General features: G+C 38.4%; 1 protein-coding gene across 4 annotated transcripts in view; it reads right to left on the reverse strand.

Annotated features, from left to right (window-relative positions):
* Nucleotides 1-2,573: 2,573 nt before the first annotated feature.
* The window catches only part of Epb41l3 (erythrocyte membrane protein band 4.1 like 3), a 226,995-nt gene continuing 205,001 nt past the window's right edge, over nucleotides 2,574-24,567 (reverse strand). For 2 of the 4 annotated variants that reach the window (XM_026394530.2, XM_026394529.2), the window contains exons 13-18: nucleotides 20,779-20,832; nucleotides 17,051-17,242; nucleotides 8,697-9,080; nucleotides 6,963-7,094; nucleotides 6,064-6,162; nucleotides 4,977-5,407 (exon numbers count right to left, since the gene is read on the reverse strand). In XM_026394530.2, the coding sequence (XP_026250315.2) occupies nucleotides 5,207-5,407; nucleotides 6,064-6,162; nucleotides 6,963-7,094; nucleotides 8,697-9,080; nucleotides 17,051-17,242; nucleotides 20,779-20,832 (1,062 nt within the window). In that variant the 3' untranslated portion in view covers nucleotides 4,977-5,206. Of the gene's footprint in view, nucleotides 3,714-4,935; nucleotides 5,408-6,063; nucleotides 6,163-6,962; nucleotides 7,095-8,696; nucleotides 9,081-17,050; nucleotides 17,243-20,778; nucleotides 20,833-24,567 lie in introns of those variants that run through there. The other 2 variants (XM_026394531.2, XM_077792399.1) reach the window with 2 other exon arrangements.

Here is a 24,567-nt window from a genome sequence, read left to right on the forward strand (position 1 = left end):
TGGGTGCACACACACATTGAATAATCACACTCATGGGGGAGCTCCAGCCCCTTTATCACCCTTCCTCAGAGTTAAGTAGCCACGATAAGAAACTGTCAAAACAAAACATTGTTTCTGAGAACACAATTTTACATGCACCAATGGCCTGCCACAAAAATGTATTTTTTTTTTTTATAAAAATGGAACAATCTGATTTTACTTCAAGGATAAAATGACTGTTAAAATACAAGGCCACCTCTTTGGCAATCCAAGGCAGATACTTCCTACACTGGTTAACGGAGTGAGGAAGATGGGAAAGCATTTGATGTAAGGTAATATATAATAACTCTGCTTTGTAAGTTAGAAACACTTTTGGATTCAAGATTCTGCTGATTTCTTAAAAAAAAAGGGCTAGGATGGGTGCTGATTTAAATAATGGAGCAACAGATGTTCTAGGAAGAAGTATTATAATAAATGAAATGGATTATAGTAATTGTTTTTCAAAATTGAGCAACCTACAAAGTACAGGATCTAACTCACTGAGCCCTAAGCTTGTGAGCTCTGGCAGTCCTATGAAACTTGAAAGAAACAGACTAGAAGGGGATGAGAAATTCTTCCAAGAAAAGTGAAAGGACACGAAATCCCCACATTATTAGCACTGCCCTCATTTCTCTTGCTGTGGCAGTGTGTCCTGGCATTACTGAGGCTCTGTCCATTAATCCCAACCCCGAGGAGTAGGATGCACCCATACAAACTGAGGTCACACACCCAGGCTAAGTTCTGCTGGGTGGAGAGCAGGGAGCATTTCACCTGAAGGAAGGTTAGTCATTTGACACAGCAATTCACTTTATGAGAGTCCAGAGAAAATAACATGTAGTTTTTATTAAAGGCTGAATACCACTATAACTAATGCTTCTATAGATCCTTGTGGCGTTAGCATGAAAGTACAGGTTATCAGTGGGCTGGACCATGGTGGCCTTTAGAGAACCATTCGTTCTTATTTCCTGGATCTGAATCTTAGAGCAAATCGAAAAGCATGCTTTTCTTTTCAATGAGGCAAACGGTTATCTTAAGTAGAATTCTTCAATTTCTTTCAAAGTGTAATATCTGAGGTCCTTTCCATACCATTGGTAGTTATGGCTAAACAAAATACACTGAGATTACTTAAGTATTCAGTGAGTGTCATCCAATCTTACACACTAAATTTGTGGATACTGTGGGAAGAAGTCATGACTTTTGTTTATAATCAATAGACTATGGCAAAGGAGATGAGAAGCCACTCCTTGGGTTAAGTTATACTAGATGATGTCTTGCTAGCAAACACAAGCTAAGAGTGTTTTATCTTATTGCTAGCTTTCAAGCAGGAAGCTTCCCAAATCCTACAACCACAAGTGAATTCTGCCAATGATGTGAGGAGCTCAGGAGTGTGTCCTTCCCCCAGTTGAGGCCTCGGATGAGACATAGCCCTAGCTGATACTTGATCAGTCTTAAACCCGAGAACCCATACCCAGACCCCTGATCCATAGAAACTAGGACTTAGTAGTTTGTTAGTTTGTAGTTTGTTTTCAGCTACAAATTTTGTGGCAATTTGGGATACAACAATAAAATTCAGATGTTGATACTAGAAGGGAGGTACTTCTGTCACAAGTACCTAAATATGTGGGAAAGGCTTTGGTACTGAGCCATGGGTGGAGGGCGAAGAATTTTGAAAAGTGACATACAGAAGGAGAAGAAAGCTGCTAACTTTCTTTGCAATGTGTAATTTTATATATAAAAAAAGAGTACTTATTGCTAAGGATGGAGGCACCTTGGTAACATTGAGTCTGGTTTAAAATAGCTGACATGGGTACAACTTGAAGGGTACAAACAAAGCAGACCCAGTGTAGGCATCCTTTAGATGACACTATTTTCATATAAATGAAGTGTTAGTTTTTTTAAAACATATTTTTGATCCATTACAAACACAATTGAAGTGAAACATAAGGACCAACTAGGAAATTGACTCTAAATAAGGCCAGGTCAAACCTAATAGTATGTTTTTCTTTTTGTTATTTGTTTAAAATCAGAAAGGTAAATGCGTAAGATGGTAGGAAATGTCAGTAATACAGACAGGCACTGTCAGGGAAAAAAATATCTTCACCCTAGTCCTCACCCCAAGAGGAGTCTGACGCAATTGAGCTTCGGGAACAGGCTGTCCAGGCTTTTGCAGTGCATGCAGTTTGATTTATTCAGCTGTGGAGCTGATGTCTGAAAGAGATGTCCCTTTGGTAGATTAAAAGCACCCAGAAACATACAGTTTCTTTCCTTATGAAAAAAAAAATTAAAACTTTGAACATGAGATTCTATGATGTTCTTTTTGAAGTTGTTGCAGGCACCCAGGTATTTATATAGACATATTTTATTTCCATTTCCAAGGGTCCACACACTGTAGACCATGTACACTTGTTTTTTTTTTTTTTTTTTTTAAATCCTGTACAGACAGGATGTCTCTACAGTGTGGATGAATGAGGCCTTTGATGTCATGCAAATGTTAGCTCTGGGCTAAACACACATAATACTGAAATTATTAAACATGGAAAAATTAGAGCTTTAGATGCGTTTGCCATTTTTATTTCACTATGCAGAAACACCATTCACCATGGACTGTGATGCGTGGACAGTGTGGTGGAGAATATATCTTTTTGAAGGCTATTTATAACTAAACACTCAATAATTTTAATTACAGTGGAAATTCTGTACAGTTTAAGGCTTGGCTCTGAACTAGATTGTAAATATGGACCAGATTTGGAAACAAAACACTTCACATCAAAGAAAAAAAAAATCAATGGAAAAATACAAGGAAAAAAGAAACAAAGAAAGAACACAAAGCAATAGAAGTCCAACAGGTTTTCCTGGAGTGAAATTTCATAATATTGTAAACTAACAAAAACACAGGTTTTCTTCCCCCAAACAATGACAATTTACATATTTCGGTCTTGCTGGAGAACTCTGGGGAGCTTTCCAGATCAAACGCAGACCAAAGTGAACAATATTAACAATAAGAAAGAAATCACATGAATGATATGCTAAAATCAGTACTACCTTTTAACAAATTAAGTGAGATACACAAAGCAAGATTGTAAGCATTAAATATTTCCAGAGGGTCAGAGAGTCATTACTGTGTATGGATGATAATAATAAAAACAGAGGAAACAAGTACAAGATTCAAGTTGTTTACTGAATAAACTCGGTTATTGGCACATCTAATCTGAGATCAGTCCGACACACTGGACCTAGACAGCTTCTAGCATTTTAGGGTAATCTTCATTTATCTGTAAACAAAAGATTTGTCACCTAGGAAATTGCAGTTTTGTTGAGACTTTAATAATAATAAACTATGAAAGGTATGGATTTTTTTGTGTGTGTGTTACATGAGATCACGGTTTATATTGTTGGTTATGGAACGTGCAGGTAGAGCTGGAAACTGAGACGTTTTTGTGAAAATTAAAAATGCTGCTCTTTTGTAATTTTATCGTTGCTTCATGCAATATCAGTTTAGTGATGCTGATTCGGATTGCTTTATTATGGGAAGATCTCTCTGCCAGTGTCTTTATTAATAGTCAAGGTCAATTCTTCTGGATTGGAATTTTCCACGGACAGATACAAGTCAGTTGGGTTAGAAGAGGGAACTCCATATAGGCTCTGGTTTTCCTAATGGTTTGCATGACTGGACTCATGTGCAAGCTAAATTATTCCTGCAGAAAAGAGATTCAATTAGTTATCCATCAGAAAACACCTGAGAAGTTTGCTCAGATCAAGGTCACAGAAAAGTACCTTGTATGTTAAAATCATTCATTTTTTTTTTTTTGACAAGATACTATAACACTCCATCCCAAGCCACTATGCTTTCTCTTCAATAACAACAACATACCCAAGTGGCTAAAGCTTACTGAAGGAAATCTTTTTTTTTCCTTTACATTCTATCTTCCCAATATATTATTAGTTTGAATGTAATAAGTGATTTTTGGTATTTCTGTGTTAAGAGATGCTGCTTGTCCATCTAAATGTTTCTTAAATCGAGGTTACAAAGCTTATGAAGTCTCTTCAATGTTTTATCCCATTAAGCACAGGTGCAAATAGCTCACTGTTGCATTCAGCATTCAGAGCCCTCTAAGGGATGCTCACGGGCCCACGAGTGAGTTCTTGCACAGCAGGTCAGTATGCATGGCAAGTCTGTGCACACACACAGGAGACTGTTGGTCTGCTCACGATGCTGGCCATACAGCAGCTAGCAAGGCATGCACTTTCGGAAGGAAAACAGGATCACCAGGCTGCATTTTTGCTTTCTCCTGAGACAAGAGTATACTAGGGGGAAAGTCATCCCGCATAAGCAGGAAATGTACCGACACCCAAAAAGAAAGTGTCCAGGTTCTGAATTAACAAATCGAAATCAAACAACGAACCAACCAACCAAACAAACAAACAAAAAAACCCCCAAAGCATGAGTAGGCATAGTCAAAGAGCAAGCTACCAAGAAACAAGGTCATCAAAAGGAGAAAGGGGTGTATTTAATTTCCCTGGTAGCTGGAACATACAAATGGTATCTCTCTGAATAAAAACTGATTTAGTTCTGAGTACGCAGGAAGTGAAATCGAATTTGACATTTCAAATTTGGATATTATAAAGAGTGCAGGGCCTGGATTTAAAGGGAATAGTGGTGAGACCACTCAAGCAGACTCTGCTCTTCCTTTTTCTTCCAACTTGCAGTAGCTGTAAAACATACCCAAGTATGGAACTTCCAAATCTCAAGACAAATTGGCACCTGTAGACCAATTCTTCACCCTCTTGGTAACCAGCCCCCGAAATACCAGTGAGAGGAGAAAATAGGAAGAGGAGGATCAGGCAAAGGAGGAGGGGGAAGTGCCCCATGCCACATGCCAGCCTAGGCAAGCCTAGAGAATGAGCATCACCTCTTACCTCTGGTCAATCCTCTCCATCTTCTGGTGTGATCTCTGTCTCTTTATGGACCACTACTTTGGTCACTGACATGTCAGGGTGCTGCTCTTTGGCCTCTTTAATTGCCTGAGCCAGAGCCTATCCCCAGGAAATCACAGAAGGGCAAAAACAGAAAGGAGTCGGACATGCATGATCACTAGCAAGGTGTAGACTTACGAGCTAATTCTACATCCACAATTTACAAATGAGGTACAATGATTACAAAAGGAATCAAAAATCATATACAGGAAAGCTAATTCAGAAAGATTTTTAGAGTACATGCTGAACTAGAAGAATAACATTGGAAACTGAAGGGCAAACATGTTTGTCTTTGTGTCTCTGCTACGGGATTTACCAACTCACATAACACTACCTGGTCATGGTCAATGTCCGCATCTCCTGTGATGACTATTCGCTTCTCAATTCTCGTCTCTGAAATGCCTCCTTTCACAGTCTGAACGAAACAAAGAGAAGCTTCGTGAATCAGCTTACTGGCAGGAATGATCCCCATTCCACAGAGGAAAGGGCAGAAAATGGTGAGAGTTTTAGATTATATCACCAACCAAGATAGAATTTTCCAGCAGTTATTTAACATGTTTAATTTCAGAAGTGAAGATCGAGTGCAGTCCTTTGGGTTTGGCCAGCTAGTGTTTTCTTGAAGACCCACCCATTGAAGAATGTTAGGCACAGGACACCAGAAAGAATATTCCTGCTGGGTGCGGAGGGTACAGGCCTGTAATCCCAGTGGCTCGGGGAGCTGAGACTGGAGGATGGTGGGTTCAAAGCCAGCCTCAGCAATGGTGAGGCACTAAGTGACTCAGTGAGACCCTCCCTGTCTCTAAATAAAATTCAAAATAGGGCTGGGGATGTGGCTCAGTGGTTGAGTGCCCCTGAGTTCAAGCCCTAGTACCCGCACCTCCGCCTCCCCCACAAAAAAAAGGAAAGAATATTCCATCATATGGAGCCAAGTGCATCACAAACCTAAAAGTTGGAGTCTCTCCCTCTGCAGCTATCCTGGGCATCCTGACAGTCAATTAACTATCAACTAATCGGTCAGAAGTTCTGCATGAGCACCACCCCCTAGCTCCCAAGATCTGCGCTCTCACTTACTTTGGTGATGTGCGTGGTGGTGGTGGTACTGGTGGTTTCCGATGTGATTGTCTGTGCGCTCATCAGCACACCTGGCTCCAGATCAGCCCCAGGATCCACCTGAAGCAAGGGCAGGAACAGACACCACCCTCAGGTGTTTACATTTCCTCTCTGGGAGTTAGCTATGTTATTTAAAGCATTAAAATGACTGAAGTATAGTCGGCCCTCTGTATCTATGTGTTTTACATCTGAGGATTCAACCAAGGACGGCAAGTATTCAGTAAAACACTGCAGCTGTACTGAACACATACTGACTTTTCTTCCTTGTCAGTATTCCCTAAATAACACAGCACAACTCTTTACAGGGCATTTATACCGTACTAGGTATTTTATAGCACTAGAAATGAGTTAAAGTACATGAGGTATGTGAATATGTTTTATGAATAAATGTTATGGCATTTTATACAAGCAACTTGAGCATCTGCAGATTTTAGTGTCCATGAGGGTCCCCCCCAACAGATGGAGAGGGATGACCTTCTCTCACAATCACTGTGCAGAACCTGGGAGCTGAACATAGCTAGAGCTAACAGGCATTAAAAACAAACAAACAAAAACCTGGGACTTTGAAATGTATGCAGTGGATGATTAAGTGATTATTTCCCCTCATCTGTAGTGACAAAACTGGGTTTCTGAGCCGCCTTCTCCATTTCAAGATCTATGAAGACCTGGTGGAATCACTTGCTACTTTATGATCAGTAATAAAATGACAATTATTGCATTTCTCTCTGTAGAGATGGTCTGGCTGCAGGATCCTCTAGGTCTCATGAATTAAATATTATATAGCTATACTTCAGTGCACTCAGCCCTCAGAGGAGGAAAATGTAAAGTGCCAGGGATCTGGCCTTCAGAGACTGTCTTACCTGTGATGATTCATATGTGATGGTTTTTGTTTCTGTGTGAACTACTGGCACTTCCTTGGTAGAAACTTCTAGCTTTACTCCTCCTGTGGGAACACTGCCATAACTGACGGTTTCCATCTTCACAGCTGATGACTGTGCCAACAGGAAGTGAAGAGATGGCTATTACAGTTTGTACCAACACACCTTTATTTATTTTTTTCTCTCCTCTTTGGTACTTTAGTACTTGACAAAAGCACAGGTTAACATGAAATCAATGTTCACACATTACATGGGGATAAACTGAAGAATAAGGCACACAAAAGAGAAATGTCAAATCATCTCCCAAAACTCCATAGCATTTTTCATAAGAAATGTTTGAGGTAAAGAAAAGATTTTGAAGGAATTTTAAGAAAGTTTTCATGTTCTCTCTCTTCAATCTTTTAAACTCATCTTAATAGAGTAAAAGTAAATATGCCTTTATATTAATCACTGTTAAAAGAAGGAACAAGCATTAAGATGTCAACTCTCCAAATACTTTGGGAATCTTCCTAAAAGTGGATAAAGAATAAACTACACTGATATTTCACCTTATTCCTCAGAATGGCAATAATCAAGAATATAAGTAACAATAAATGTTAGCGAGGATGTGGGGGAAAAGTTATACATTACTGGTGGGACTGCAAATAGATGGAAAGCAGTATGGAAATTCCTCAGAAAACTTGGAATGGAACCACCATTTGACAGAGTCATCCCACTCCTTGGTATATACCCAAAGGACTTAAAATCAACATATTACAGTGATGCAGCCACATCAATGTTTATAGCAGCTCAATTCATAATAGCTAAGCTATGGAACCAAGCTAGGTGCCCTTCATCAGATGAATGGATAAAGAAAATATATATATATATATATATATATATATATGTAATAATGCTATGCATTATTAACAACCAATATATATACACAATGGAATATTATTCAGTCATAAGAATGACTTTATGACCTTTGTTGGTAAATGGGAGGAACTGGAGACTATCATGCTAAGTGAAATAAGCTAATCTCAAAAAACCAAAGGCTAAATTTTCTTTCTGATATGCAGATGCTGACTCACAATAGGTCTGTGGGGAGGAGGGAAGATTTGCTGGATTGGACAGCAGGGGTGGGGTAGGGGCGGGGGAAGGGAGAAGGGATGGGAATGGGAAGACAGTAGAATGAATTGGACATAACTTTACTATATTCATATATGAATATGTGACCAGTGTAACTCTACATCACATACAACCAAAATAATGTGAAGTTATAGTCCATGTACACATGATGTAGAAAATACATTCTACTGTCATGTATAAAAAGAAAAATACAAAAAAAAAAAAAAAGAACTAAGTCTTGACACTTGGAGACTGGAAAGGCATAGTCTTTGGTCCTTCTGGATAAGTACACTACTCAGGAATAAGACTATCAGAATTTCTAATATCCTGGCTCACGATGCTTTCTCCAGATTGGCTGCCAATTAGACTTTCAATGACAGAAACCACTTCCTGGAGCTATGCATTATTAACAACCAACAGATAAGTCTGTAAATGACCCCAAAGCTGAAAACCAGCACGAAGGCCCCTAACTGCCATATGCAAAGGAAACAGGATAAACAAACCACGTGGGAAAGGCAGGAGATTGAACTTAGCTGTTTGCTGATGAAAATTTCAGGGCACCACATTATCAGTTTAGTGTTCAGAGTAACATTAGCTACTAGTTACCTCAAAATGAGGTTTTTGTTCTGAAGTTTCAGAAACCTGGGTGGCTGCACCCTGCTCCTCCTCTCGCTCCTGGGAAGCAGGGGCTGTTTCTTCTTGCTCAGATCCAGCCTTAGCAGACTCTTCCTGTCTTTCCTCTTTGGACCCCTCCGTCCCAGCAGAGCCTTCCTTCTCTTTCACACCGACTGCTTCAGTAGGCATGGGCTGTGCTGCAGCATCTGCATCTTCCCCAGCTGCGTAAGAAGCATCCCCACTCGCGTGCACGTTCATCACACGCCTCTCCTCCACCAACACAGTTTCCTGCACCACCTTCTCAGTGCTGAGTGGCTGGGGGTGTGGGGTGGTTTCTGTCTCTGTTTCACTGGACTCGATCTTGGTTTCCACTTTCTGTATGGGAAAACAGTGTGGCATCAGAGTGATTTTCCTTAAGTCCAAAGGTCAAAGAAACAAAAATAAAAATAAAAAAAAAAAAAAAAGAAAAATGAAAGCCGCCACTCACTACAATGATTAAAGCCAGCATCAGGTGCTTATAATCAGAAACATTGATAGAAATTATATATTGGCTTCCATTCCTCCCACCAGAAGCTTTGCTGCATGCCTCCTGCTAAACATACACACTGGAGCCTATGCTGCTACTTCACGGCATCCACAAAAGAAAACAGAATATAATATGCAAGTGAAAAACAATGAACGGAAGCATCATAGCACATTTGCATTGGTTCTGGTTGTTTTTCTCAGACCCAATAGATGAGATAAAATGCTTCTAAAAATTAAATGCTATTACAATTTCTCAATGTGATTGCCTCTGGAATATGTGAGGTGTATTCTTGAAATGGAACTAAAGGCATATGACCAAGCAGGCACAAAGGACAATCACGGAAGACACCTTGGAATGTTGAATGCAAAACATGAACACACAACCCGCCCCCAAAGGCACAGAGCAAGGCAGATGAGAACATTCAGAAACCCCAGGATGGAAGCAAATGGCCACCTGCACCCAGCTTTGAGAAGTAGAAGTAACCCCTCCTATGAATTCTGTTGGTTTTCGCGCAGACTCTAATAAACTGAAGATTTCAGAGCCATCCATGAGCTTTTCACCAGAAGTCTGCTTAGTCTGAGAGGACAAAGAAATGGACAGAGTCAAGCACAAGAGACAGACACATACTTAGCCACATACACATTCACAGCTTGTTAGACAAAATTGTAGGCAGAGGAAAAAAAAGAAAGGAGAAATGAAGGAATCCAAGATACGGACTGTGGAAACAGAAAAGAATGGGAAATAAAATAGCAAAGTGGGGTGACCATGAGCTGTTGTTTGGTAAAGCAGAGAGTTATTAGGAACAGGGTAGTGCTGATTTAAGCAGATCTTTTTTTTTTTTTTCTCCTTCATTGCAAGCCACAGCAGCGCTATCAAATCTTGGGAACGGGGCAGCTGGAAATAAAACAGAAAAGTGTTTTAATGCTGACTTTGGACTGCGGTATTGACTCAACCATGAAAAAAAAAAACCATAAAGCTGGGTTGGCTGCTCTCAACATAAAGCCAAGCGGCAAGAGAAACGGAAAGGTTTGGGGTGGAAGGGTACTGCTTCAAATAACATCATGCTGGAATCTTAAACTGCAACCGAATGAGAGCTGCTGGTTACCACCACTCGGGATGCGGACGACTCGGTGACATAATGAGCAGTAGCAACAGTAAAGGCTGGTTCCTGGGAATATCTCCACTCGGACAGGCTCTTCCTTCGGGGACCAAAGAGTCCCACTTTTAAGACCTCACTATCTGGTACTTGCTCTGTTATGCTGAACCGGGCACTTTCTGGGCGAGGGCGGACGGCCACACCCTCCCCTGGCTTTGCAGCCTTCTGGAGGTCATCCTCTTCAGGACTCTGCCGGCGAGACTCGGCTTCCTTGATGGGAGCCAGGGATTCTGACAATTTCCGCTTTGTCGTCTGGACCTCGGGTCCTCTCCTGGACTTATCATCGGCCAGGGACTCCAGGACCTCGTATTCTGTCAGGATGGAGACAGCCTTCCCTGACTCTGACACGCCTCTCTCCATTTTCTGAAGGGCCTCTAGTGGGGAGGGCTGCGCTCTTCTCTCCCCGTCTTTGGTTTTCCCAGTCATAGTAACGATTCTTCCAGAGATGGTGTCGTAGGATTTTCCTAGAGGGTATATTTTCTGTTTGCTTTCTTCTTTCAGTTGCAATTCTTGGGCCAAATCATGGAAGCTCTGCATTTCAATAGTGCTAGATTTCAGAATGTCCTCTGGGATGTCACCAGTTCTACTGCTCACCGTCACCACCTTGTAAGTCACAATCTTTTTCGAATCACCACCAACTACCTCAGTGGGTATTTTGTCTACAATAACCCAATCCTCTGTGCCCTATATTTAAAATATAAAAGCTAAATTAGAAATTCTGATGACATCCCATTTCTAAAATAAGAACCCTTTAAGAAAATCAGGCCCGGGGCTACATATAGGTCTGCGATGGGACTGCCCAGGACAGTGTTATTAATCTAAAAATTATGGCTATTATCTCTTTTCCTCTGAAATTAACTAACTATAACCTTCATCCTGAAATGTATCCTGCAGGGTAGGATTACAATTTCATATTTCTTTAACAGGAACAGATATTCTTGGTAAATTTTGCAAGGAATCTATGTGCAAGATGCACATTTGATTATTTTTATTTCAAGATTAGATAACATTATTGAAGTTATTGTGCAAGTTTTTCATAATAAATATAATAATAAAGTTCATATGCCATTAATTTCCACAAAGAACTTTCCAACAGTCTACAAATTTCTGTAAACATCACTTCCCACGTTTGTAGATTGTGCTTCTTTATATGGGGAAGGGAATCCATGACCGCACTTATCATTCAAATACTATTGAGCGCACCTGTGTTCACAGCATCCTAACGAAACATTCCCCACTGATCAGACACTTTGGGATCTTTTTAAAATAAGCCTGAGAGATCTGTACAGGGTCCCGATCTTAATTATAGCTGAAGTTCACTGTCTCAGTAGTTTGACTTCCTCTTTGCTTAATGTTAGCTCCAATAAAGCAGATTAAAGTTAAGAAAACTTTGCATTCAGGGAGACGTAATAGGAAGTGATAGGTTAACAGCTGACCAGTTTAACAGGTGACAAAGGAAGAGCAATTAAACCAGAAGGAGGTGAACAGCTTGATTTACTAGAAAGTTTTTTATTTTTGTACTTATTGTAGCTTGGAAACTTGAATCTAGAAATAAGTATGCCTTAAGAAGAATGATCACAGTTTGATCTACATGTTGGTGCTATACTAAATGAAATGAATTGAAAAAAAATAACCTCTAGGGCCGATGGGACAGTTTTCTGGAAAATTATTTGACGAGAAGTAGCCACAGAATCAGCAGAGTCTCCTTCCTGTATTTTCTTAATCACACTTGGCTAGTGGGAAAAACCAATACAAGTTCAGAACTTTCAAAGTCAATCAAGTCATCTAAATTAGCACCACTCTACGGGTAAAAACAGGCAGTACAAACTTCAGTAAGATTATTACTAGAAAGTACAATCATAATGCTTCAATGGTAATATATAATCACCTAGGATTAGAAGCCATAAAGAAATGATGCATAAATGACAACCAACATATTAAAATTATTTTCCCCTTCCCCAGAGCCTAAGCAAAAATAATATACTTACCTTAGTTGGAAACAAGATAATTTTAAAAGGAAAATAAAAACTAAAGATACTTTAATGACACTGAAGTCTGAAGAATAGTTCCTTTAGAAAATTGTTTTTGCTTTTTTTTACCTGAGACTCAAGGAATGGAGCACTTCCTTGCTGCAAAAATATAACTTTTTCAGAAATCTCTCTTTCTTCTTTGGTCTGTTTGAATAAAGGGGGTTGGGTTGGAGAAGAGGAAGTAGACAGTTTCCAAAAAGGCAAGTTAGGAAGAGAGTCCTTTAACTGTATATCCATATATACATATAAATGTATATATATATCCATATATATAAATGTGTGTGTATATATATAATATATATAAATTTGTTTTTCCTGAAGAAGTAAATCATTGTTATTAATGTAAGAAATAGTCTGATACCATCTCAAAATTTAAAAATTATTTACAAAGAGCAGTAGATTATTTTATGAAAGTTGGATGTTTATATGACTCAAACATTTTTCCATTTCTATGATGACAGAATATGCTAGAGGGAAATAAAGGGTTTCTTCACATTTGAACAGTGTTTGTGTTAGTTACTTGCAAAATCATGAGTGAGTACTTAAAGTAAAAAGGAAGAAATTTTAAAAATTTAAGTAGGAAACAAATTCTTACTCAGGTGCTGCCTGCTGCAGAGCAAGGAAATACACACAAGGTTGGCTCATTAGCTGCCAATTTGAATAAGCTCAGGTGGACGTAGACTGATTTCTTTGTTGTTCAACAAATAAACAAAAATGCAAGTCTTTTTTTGAACTTTTATAACATGGTGAATAAATTTTGAAGTTAATTTAAGAATATCTTAAATTAAGCAGACTAAACCACACTTTTCTTTATAGAATTAAGAAACATTAAAGTAAATATTTCATGTCAGGCACTAGCTTTTTACTTCTTAAACTACTTTATTTTTTTCATTAATTCAAGTGGCAATACAGTAGCTACCAAGCCTATCTTTGCACACAGTGCAGCTCTACAGAGTAGGAACTGAAGGATATTTTGGAAAATTAGTCTAAAAACAAATCATAGGACGTTCAAAGTTTCTAGAACAATGGAACTCTTTCAATGAATCTTATCATTATAAATGATATAATTTTAGGAAACTGCTTAAAGTTCCTGTTTACCTACTAATGTATTGATAAGTACTACATCGAATGGTTTGCCTGCAAGAGGTTGTAGTGGAACATCTGGCACTTACTTCCTACAGGAGCTACTGAGATTTTGACAGTGCCATAACTCATGTGACCTTCCTAATGAGAGATTAAAAATATTATTCGAAGGAGAAAAAAGAATCCTGTCCTGCTGCAATTTTGAAGGAAGGCATTGGAAAACATAAAATGTGCTATATGGCATCATGACATGTAGATCATATGATGCTTTCTTCCTTCCTTTTAAAACTTTCAATCATAGCCTCTTTTTCAAATAGAAATGAGAAACATGAAGGAAAGGTCAAAATTACTGGTACTTTTTAGAATACCATTTCTGGGCTTCTAATTATAATAACTGAACTACATATTATTCCTCATATTATTCCCAAGATAAAAAAGCTTTTTTTTTTTTTTTTTTTTTAAAAAAAATGCCCAGTGGCTAAAGTGGTTTTCAGTATACTCTGTTGTCTGAAACAAACTAATTTTTAAAATGTCTGTGTGTCTGATCATTGGAAATGTCAGCACGGGCTACGTGCAGAACTGTGTATGTCCATAACAGAAACAGTATACCACAAAAAGGGATATAGATCTGAGATTTAACTTTTAAACATGGCCAACTTTCCAACCCAACTACTTCAGCTACTAGAGAAGTAGTTACTACTAATTGAAGTGCTGATAAAGAGAAGCTGCTAATCTAAAAGAGGACTTAACATTAGAGTTCAGAAAATAATCAGATAGTATATTCCAACTGTTATAACATTAGTTTCTTAAACATTCATCTCTGTATTATACTTGGGAAACAAGGTCCTATTTCTGGTACACCTTTATAAAACTGTCATTCACTCTTGGGTGATTAAGGGTCTCTACAAATAAATTTTAGGGAGCTGGGCACAGTAGTGCATGCCTGTAATCCCAGCAGCTCAGGAGGCTGAGGGAGGAGGATCATGAGTTCAAAGCCAGCCTCAGCTACTTAGAGAGGCTTGAAGCAGCTTAGCAAGATTCTGTCTCAAAAGAAAAAAATGGGCTGGGGATGTGGCTCAGTGTTTGAATAGCTCTGGGTTCAATCCCTGTTACCAAATATATATTTAGGGAGCAAGTGAATTTGCAAATTCAGAATCTGTGGATAATGAGAATCAACTGTGCTAAGCATCAAGCTCAAGGAGTTACATAGTGAACACACCTGTTAATCTACCACTCCCATGAAACAGGGGACAATACTGGTGCTGCATAGGTGCTGATGGATACTGATTTGGGGCTGGGATTTGAAAACTTTGGGTATTCAAGTAACCACTAAGGTATATATCCCTAACATGGGCTAGGCCTATGTGCATTATAAAAGGCCATTGTGGAAACATGTGTGGACAGAGAAGCACAGAAAAGGTACCAACATCCATGGAAAGTTCATTATAGTCAAAATATCACCTCCTTAAATTATAATATTTTGGGGTTTATCCAACATCATTTTTCTAAGAATCAGGATTAAATCAGAAGTAAAAAATAGATATTTTACCATTCTAATGGCTTTGATTTTTTAAAAGTCCCCCTTGTTTTTATCACCACCCTTTAACTTCTCTAATAAGCTAAAACCTAAAACATTCAAAGTGGCTACCATCTGACATCTTCTTAAGTATTAGCAATGGGAAGAGACATTTGGCTCCTCTTGTCTGTTATGCTTTGGGTAGCTACTCATTATGTATGTTTGTAACTTAGTCCAGTTGTCTGACATCTTTAGGGCTAGCACATTATTCTAAAAGAAATAGCAAAAAATAGGGTGAGGCTAAACTTGAACAATTAAAATAAAATTTATGACAGCATAACTGACAAGTGGTCTTCTTAATAAGGCAAGAACTATAATATTTAAATCAAACGTGGAATGAGAAAATTTTGTCTCTTGAAACTCAAGTCCTCTGAATGGCAGTGGTGTTTTGTGGTACAGGCATACCTTGGGTAAAGGTACTTTTCATTTATTCTGCATAAAAGGCCTTTACAAAGTAATTCCCATGGGCACTTTTTAGCTGGTATTGAATACAGCAATAGTGAGATCTTGGTCACTTTGATAAAAAGTTTTCAAAGGCGGTTTAGAAAACGATCAACAATGAGCGTAATTCGATTCTTAATTTCACTGCAAGGACCTGAATGTGGCCTACAGATCACTGTTTAAAGGCTTTTTCACACATAAAGGCATAAGTTCTAATTTTCTGTTCTGTGTCAGCTTCCTGGACAAACAGTTCACAATAAAGGGGTCTTGGTTAAGAAGGAGATTAACCAAAACAATGCCCAAAATATGCAGTTTTCTAAACCTGCTTGTTTTGGAAGAGAGATAAAGCAAAAATGATATCTAACAGTAGACAGTAATCCGTGGGTCCCACACAATGGGAGCCCTGAAATAACAGCAGCCTGTACCCTTACTCTGGCTGTATATTGAAAGAGAGCTTTCCTATATGGAAAAGCTTTACTTAAGTACCACCAAAATGTGAGCACTGCATGCTAGAAAGAGGGGATGACTTCTCTGCCTACTCTGATTCCTTACCCTCTCCTAGATGGAGAGCCCTTTTCCTATGTATTTATTTTACTCTCTTTGGTCACATGAAGATTACATTCCTTACAGTTTACCTTTATAATATTCTTTGGAATTTCATGCTTGTATGAACTGGATATTTTTTTTTCCTTTCTCTTTTTCCCTAAAAAGCTTCCATTTTCACTAGATATGGTTGAAAAGAAATTTGTCAGCTGGGTGTGGTGGCACATGCCTGTAATACCAGTGGCTTGGGAGGCTGAGGCAGGAGGATTGCCAGTTCAAAGCCAGCCTTGGTAATGGTGAGGCACTATGCAACTCAGTGAGACCCAGTCTCTAAATAAAATACAAAAAAGAGATGGGGATGTGCCCCAGTGGTTGACTGAGTGCCCAGTTCAATCCCCAGTACCAAAAAGAAAAAAAAAAAAAAAAAAAAAGGAAATTTGTCCTGTAATTTCCCCATTCAAAAAAGTCAAATAAAAACCAATTACAAATCAGTTAAAATAATCAGTTATCAGAAAAATCAAATAATGTGTACTGAAATGCTAACAACTTCTGATCACTCAAACAGCAGACAATCTCAGTAGGTTCCACCTTGCAACTGATGAGAAACATACATGGGTTTTCAGGTCATTCATCAGTGGAGACGGCGGAGGAAGCACATTTACAAAAAGTACCTGTTCACTATGATAGTATCTTAATTTCTCTGCTGTAAAATACAGGTTTTTTGGTCAGAATTAGCCAACTGGCACTACAGTCTCCCTGTGGCTTTCTGCTCATTGCCAGCACCACCTGAAACCATGCTTTTTGGCCACCTATTCATTTTATTTGCAGCTTTCCTCTGGAGCACACAGCATCTCAATTCAGGATATGTATAGAAAAGAGGGAAGGTTCTCTACTCAGAAGTTTGTCAAATCCTTTTCCCAGTTTCAGATCCTATAGAGAAGTGAAACCAGTGAACAGAAGACAATTCCAGCCCAAAGCTTGAACACTGACCTCTTCGGGTACCAGTGGCTCGATCATGGGTGCATCCTCCTGCCTGGCAGCCAGTCGCACCGGGGAGGTAGAAAGCCTCTTTTCCCACTCATTCGTGACGGCAGTGTCTGTTGAGGTTTCTAAGAAGGTTCTTTTCAGCTCACTAATGTTGGTCTGATGTTTCATCAGTTCATCTTGAGTTTTATCTAGCTCCTACATTCGGAACATAAAGAATCCAATAGTCAGCCTTTCATGTTGGCTTTCAACTTAAAAAAAAAAAAAAGTCAAGTCAATCTCATTAGATTAGTCAAAAGAAAACAATTTTGAAGAGGGTTCATGACACTACCACACACACACGCTCTGGTGAAAATGTGATATTTTCTAGAGAAAAGAGAAAGAAAAGAAATCAAATTCACACAAGCATAAAAAAACCAAAAGAATTTGAAAGGTAAAAACTGTAAGGAATGTAATGCACATGTGACCAAAGAGAACTAAATTAAGTACACACAGAAGAAAAAGGGATCTACATCTAGGAGAGGATAAGGAATCAGAGTAGGCTGAGAAGTCATCCCCACTTATTAACAGGTGAGCACACAGTTCATGCATCATGGTACGAGCCCACAGGTAAGCCACTATGGGGGGGGGAAACAACACGCACAAACATGCACTGGTATATACCAATACCAACCTCTAACATAAGATTACTATGTTTGACATACACATTTTCACCCTTTATTCGCTTAATCAGACTATTCTGAAAAAAGTGGAGAAGAAAGGGAAAGGTAAGGGACACCGTAGTCAAGGGAACAAACTCCATCCTGCGCACTGCACCATCGACATGGTAACAGCTACAGAGCATGCTGAGATCTGAACACTGTACACAGACCATGACTTATCACGCACTGGTATGTGTTTTACTTTTAATTTTCTACCTGTGCCTTGAGCTCTGCATCTTCCTCCTGGTCCGACTGCCAGCATCAAGAAAGAGTGGGAAATAAAGTCTTACCATGCAATTTACTCTGAGATTAGAGAACTCAAAAGCCTATATAAACTTGCTAAGTGTGGGCACTGGTTTGCACTTGTGTAATGATGCAGTTCTTTCTTATACACAAGCCACAACACTCTCACAAATTATGAAGCTTAACAAGCACTGAGAAGGAAAAGATTTCTTGCCCATTGGGTCTTTGGTGCTTTGATGAGCAGATGTACGTGGTTGGGAAGGTGGCAGCAAGGGCTTGGTAGGCTGTTCTTAATGACCATCACCAATGGTTGAGGAGATCTGGGGAACCAGATTACAATTCCTAAGAAGGGATATGGCTACACGGTATTGATAGCTACCTTACAATGGATGAGTCTTCACAAGAGTCCTATGAGGTTAGCTACACAACCCCCAATTTGTGGATCAAAGAACTGAGGATGGAAGAATTAAACACAGAGAGTCTTATATTTTAAAACTTATAAGAACCTTGATTTTCTTTTTCATATTTTTAGTTGTAGTTGGTCTCAATATCTTTATTGATTTATTTTTATGTGGTGCTAAGGATCGAACCCAGGGCCTTGCATGTGCTAAGTGAGTGCTCTACTTCTAAGCCACAACCCTGCCCTAAGAACCTTGATTTTCTAAGAAAGAAAAAATTTAAAAAAGAAAAAGGAATGACTGTCATCAATAGCAGCATCATTCCTTTAAGATAAGGACAACTTTTGAGTTAAAAAAGTACTAAAATATTTTTAGAAAATACCCCAAGCTACTATATTATCCTTCTTTGTCTAATTTCAACAACCTGCCTACAACTTGGACATGTGAGTACCATAATTAGGTAAGTGTGCCAAGCCACAGGTTGCATGGTAAAGCTGTGCTTCTCACAGGGCTTTCTGAACCAGAGCCTGGGCTTTGGGCCACTGTGCTCCAAGTAGACATGCACAGTGAAATGACAGGTAAAACAAGGGTTACTCTCAAGCAAGTGGCCTTAAGCATATAATTTCAATTACAAGGGTCTCAGTTTCCTTATCTGACAGTGGGGTCGAGTACCTACTCTGTAGACCCCATGCATTGGCCATATAAAGGGAAGGGAAAGATGGAAAGGAGCTACTAGAAACTAACAGTGCTGGTGACGTCCTGATGCTCAAGGGTGTGGTGTGTTCACAGCTCTTCACAAGCTACTGTTCAATGTATTTGCTTCCGTGCTTTAAGTGTTCTGTAATGAGTTTTAAAACTGCTATAGAAATTTAAAGTATTATTATTAAATGTTTTTCATTTACAGCATTCAGGAGGATGGAGACATTCATTGAATTTATGAGCCTATGTCACTAACTCTTACAAAATCAAGGTATAGTTTTTTTATATTTGGCATAGAAAATTATTAGCTTTTAATAAATGTATTTACAATTGCTTAAAAGAAACTGGATAATAGCTTTACACTATTACCTTTTACTTTAAAAAATAGTAATTCTTTAAAATATGGCATTTCCAAAAGAAGAAACTTAATAATATACCATTATGAAATATTTTTTTTCTGAGATTAAATGATGTACAGATACAACATAACAGTACTTTCATTTCTTCCTAAATAGCCAACTAGAAAATATGCTTATGATTGGATGATGTAAAAAATAAAATAAGACCCCAAGTAAAATTTATTGCAAAGTAAAAACTGAATTCTCTAGCACTCTGGAAAATAAACATCTTAACTTCCATTACTAAAGATAAATACTGTTTTTTTACAGAAATTTGAATCAGTTACTGATAGTGCATGTTTTAAAAATGACAAAAATCCATACACACAATATAAGGTATTCTAAAGAATTAACAAAAGAGAATCAATAGCACTGTTTCTCTCCTGTTAAATGTGATTACATTTTTTTTTCAATAAAGTATGTCTATCGACAATTTTCTCTTCTTTCGAGAATTCATTCCTTATGACTCACCTGTAGTATAGCCAAAGGCTACAAAAAACAAATTAAGTACGTTTTTTAACAAATATTATTTTACTATTTGGGATTTTAAACTATATATCTATCCAGCCAGCAAGCTAATTAAATTAATTGTGATTTGTCTCACAAATCAAGGGTATCATACAAAAAGAGCCTCTCATTTGACATAGGAGAAAAAAAATTCTCCTTTTTTTTTGGTACAGGGAATGGAACCCAAGAGCTAAATGCTTCACTGAGCCACATCTCCCCAGCTCTTTTTGGGGCATGCATGTGCATGTACACACACACACACACACACACACACACACATTTTTTTTTAAGACAGGGTCTCACTGAGTTGCTTAGGGCCTTGCTTAATTGCTAAGGCTGGCTTTGAACTCTCTTCTTGTCTCAGCCTCAGAAGCAGCTGGGATTACAGGCAAGCACCACCATGCCTAGCTGCATTCCCCACCCCCACCCTTCTTTTTCAAGGTATTATCAGTTTAGGAAAGTAGTTCTCCAAATATGATCCTAGAATTAATAGTCAACCTCCTCTGGGAACTTGTTAGAAACATAAATTCTTTAGTCCCATCTCAGTCCTTTCGAAGGGAAAAACATGTGAGATTGTGGCCCTAGGAGTAATTCCTGCACAAGCCAGTTTGAGATCCACTGACCTGTGCAATTAAAAATGGATCTAACTCCTACTTTGGAAGTTAGAATTTATAAATTGATCCCTACTCCAAAGCTAATACGCAGCATTCTTACTTGCAGAGGGCTCCCCCCACCCCCTGGGCCATTTTCCTGAGGCAGCTCCCAGCCAGACTCAGTGGAACACCAACCTCGGTGGCGGTGGTTTCTCCATCCGCGGCGGTGTCCGTTCGCTCACTGTCAGTCTATTGAGCGCAGAGGTGATCAGGTTCCAGGAAGGAGGCAGGGATAGAAAACAAACCCATCTGGTCAAGTGGGGTTACCTATAAGTCGAACCGCTCATTTCCTTTCTCTGGGATCTGTGGCATACTACCTTCCCACAAGAATGCAGCTTCAAGCCAAAGCAAAAGAAGAGCCAGAGCTAGGTGTTGTCAACAGAGCCCCCTTGGAGGAAGACCCGAGGCACGCACAGCCCGCAGGAACTGCAGCGACTGCGTGGGCCACACTGACCTGTCTGGTGCTACGTGTCACGAAAACCAATTTGTTACTTTCCTCCCACCCTCTCCGCTAACATCCCGAAAAAGCCCTCCTAAAAATGCTTAATGCAAATTAAAGAGGTTTATGTATTTTCTATCTATCTATTTATTCATTCATTCTAGCAATATCACATTTGAAAGGTAAGTGAAAATACAAATTTACATAAAAGCTACTGTTAACAGTCACTGGACTTTCAGCCCCTCATTTATACGCTTTGGGTAATTTATGCCCATTTACCAACATCAGGCTGTCTGCATTACTTATGAATTTATAAAAAGCACATGCCAGTGACTCACAGGCATATGTTTTATAGATGAAAAATGTAACTCAATTTTCAAGTAGCATTGTTAATAGGTACTTTTTAAGACTACATGTTGTTTATTTTATCCCACCCTCTGATATAGAGGTATATCAAAATATGTATTTAAATATCTCATTGCAAAAAATACCATTCAAATGATGCAAATAATAGTAAAAATCATTTAAAAATAAGGAGAGAGAGAGAGAGAGAGAGAGACATCTACTTGGAAACAAATAAAACAAAGCACAGCATTTGACAGAGCCTAGGATTTTAGGGGACAATTAAAATAATAATTTCAGGACAGGTTTTTAATGTGTTTCATAGGGGATTATAACTGAAAACAGTATTTTCTCTGGAGTAAAGCAGAGCAATGAGCATTGCAATGAAGACATAATCTAAACACCCTATTAATGGACTTACCCTCTTCAATGTCAACTAATTATTCATAACATTCCCTTGATCAAATTTATGGACTGGTGTTTTGAAAATAAAAATTGGAACTGGGGGCTCTATAGTTTTGAATCTCTCTTAAAATATCCCTTCCTTTGAAAAACAAAACAAAACAAAAAAACCAGGAAGTGATAACTGGGACATTGTTATCTCTATGGACTTATGGCCAGTCTGACTTTTTGGCACTGTCCCTAGACTTTCATTTTTGTGAATTTCTAAAGAGAAGGAGTCAGAATGCAATGTTGGCGTATGGACCTGAGGCTGTCATCTGACTAAACCCAAGTAGAAAATAATTTTCAGTAGATTTCTTTCAGAGAAGAAAGCCTGGCTGATATATTTTCATGATCTGACCACCTTGGTTAACAATTGGGGCAGAGGGGCTGTGAATTTTTTTATAGGGTGATTGTTATGGTATTACTATGGCTTTACAAACTGACAGCCCAAGGAAAGATCAATTTGAATGAAAAAGACAGGCTACTGTTGAAATGGACAGAATAACTCAAAGATCTTAGGCTTTCATGAAATAATTATGCTTAATGTCCTAATTAGTTGTGTCAACACTTCTCAAGTTCTTTGAGATATTTGTATTCCTACATAGATCATTTCCCATGTGGTTTTAAAATTTAATTCAGTAACTTTCCAACATCTTGGCACTAGAGTTCAGTTGTAGATTCAAGTGAGGGGTCAGATGTCAGAACAATTTGCTCAAATCCTTGCTGTTCAAACCAGCGACACACTGGGTGTATTTCATATTTTATCCCAGTTTACTTCTTGGAAAACAGGGGAAATAACATGACAAATTATATTGGATAGTGGATACTAAGTGCTTTATAAGATGCCTAACATGGATAGAGCTAAAAATTGCCTATAATGATATATGGATATTAACCTATTATATAATTATTAAGTTTCCTTGGCAAACATAATCAAATATCTTTAGCCATATCTAAACTGCCTTAAAAGGGGTGTAGTGGCACCTGCCTATAATCCCAGATACTTGGAAAGAACTGAGGCAGGTAGGATCACAAGTTTGAGGCCAGCCTGGGCAACATAGCAAGACCCCCATTCTCAAACAAAATAAAACAAAACAAAATCCCAAAGCTATAAACTCCCTCAAATTCCTACTTAGTTTCTAGTTAGTAAACTAACATAGTATCTGATCAACAGTCAATGAAGTAAGAAAAACTGAATATAGCAGTTTTTTAAGCAACTGCTGTTCATATATTATGACTACACAAAACTAGAAAAGGTGCAGCATGCCATCTGTTACCATACAATAATACTGTTTCCCACAAACTAGAATGCATAAATGAGGGGATTAATCCTTTTCTCCAAATTTGAACTTCTTTGTTTTGTATTATAAAAAAAATTACTCAGAAATTCACAATTACATGTTATGATGAGCTAAATTTATCTTATGATTCTTGACAGATGATTTGATATTCTGTCCTTCTTATTTGATCATTCTGAAAGTATAGAAGAAAAGAAATGATTGGCCAACCACTTTTTCTGTTTGAAATGATTAATCCTTTCTATACTGGGGTTCACTTTTGAGAAAGGCTGGCACTATGATTTAGCCACTGTAACATATGAGAGATGTAAAAAGAACTACTGTCATTAGTGATTTTGTAAAAGGAACGTGACAGATGAATTATATGGGAAGTCACCCAGTTTAAGCTGCCAAAGAGCTTGAGGCCCAGGGAATAAAATGGGCCATGTAAGCAAACTGCATTTTTTTTTAAACCGAATGACCTAAATATGACTTCTTTTGCTCAAGTGGAACTAGTATGCACAGCTCTTTGCACCTGGGGTTAAGAGTCGACACTGAACAGATGGTGAAATACTAAGTCTGGTGGCAGAAGAGCTGTAGTAGGCTAAGTGTGGGGAAGGGGGTGGCAAGGACTGCAGTGGTCAGTGCTATTTTACGGTTTCAGAGGTTTGCAATAACAAGGACAGCCAGGCCTGGGAAGCTCCCATCCTGAGTTCACTGGCTTGCAACAATGAACTGCTGTGATTTGTTTTGCTGATGTAATGCAGACATGCCCAAGTTTACATTAACTCTCATGCACCGATTACAACAAGATGTATACCCTGGATTAGGCACAAGATCTGTGTGGCTGGCTATGGAAATGTTCAGTTCTTTAGAATTTAGAAAAGCATAAAATAGAAATCTTTTCTTTCTTTCTTTTTTTTGGGGGGGGTTTATTTTAGACTCAGGACTAACTCACTGCTAAAGGAAAAACATATCTGAAGGTTGGAAATATGCTAATATTATACACAAACTTTACAGATAATATTGTCTTCTTAATTGTCAAGTGTTCTATGCTATTTGATAATATTGCTACTGTGAGAAATAGTAATAATAAAGCCTTGGACTTAAAACAGTTCTGTTTTTCAAGTACAAAAAGATACATATGTGTGTGTGTGTGCATGTATGTGTGTGAAAGAGAGGGTGAAAGGGATAGGGGAGAGACAGCTGGAGCTAATAGTCTCATAGCCCAAGAATTTTGAAAAAGACTCTCATGCAATATCAAATTAAAAAAAAAAAACTAGACTTCCATTTACAGCACCTGTAAGATCATTCATATTTTTTTTTCCATTTGCTGTACAGAAATGGCTATGATATCACTAAATACAGGTACTCACACCCCTTCACAATACTAAAATACTCACAGGTGCACCTCAAATTATG

This window comes from Urocitellus parryii, chromosome 13, assembly GCF_045843805.1.
Source record: "Urocitellus parryii isolate mUroPar1 chromosome 13, mUroPar1.hap1, whole genome shotgun sequence".
Classification (NCBI taxonomy): Eukaryota; Metazoa; Chordata; class Mammalia; order Rodentia; family Sciuridae; genus Urocitellus; species Urocitellus parryii.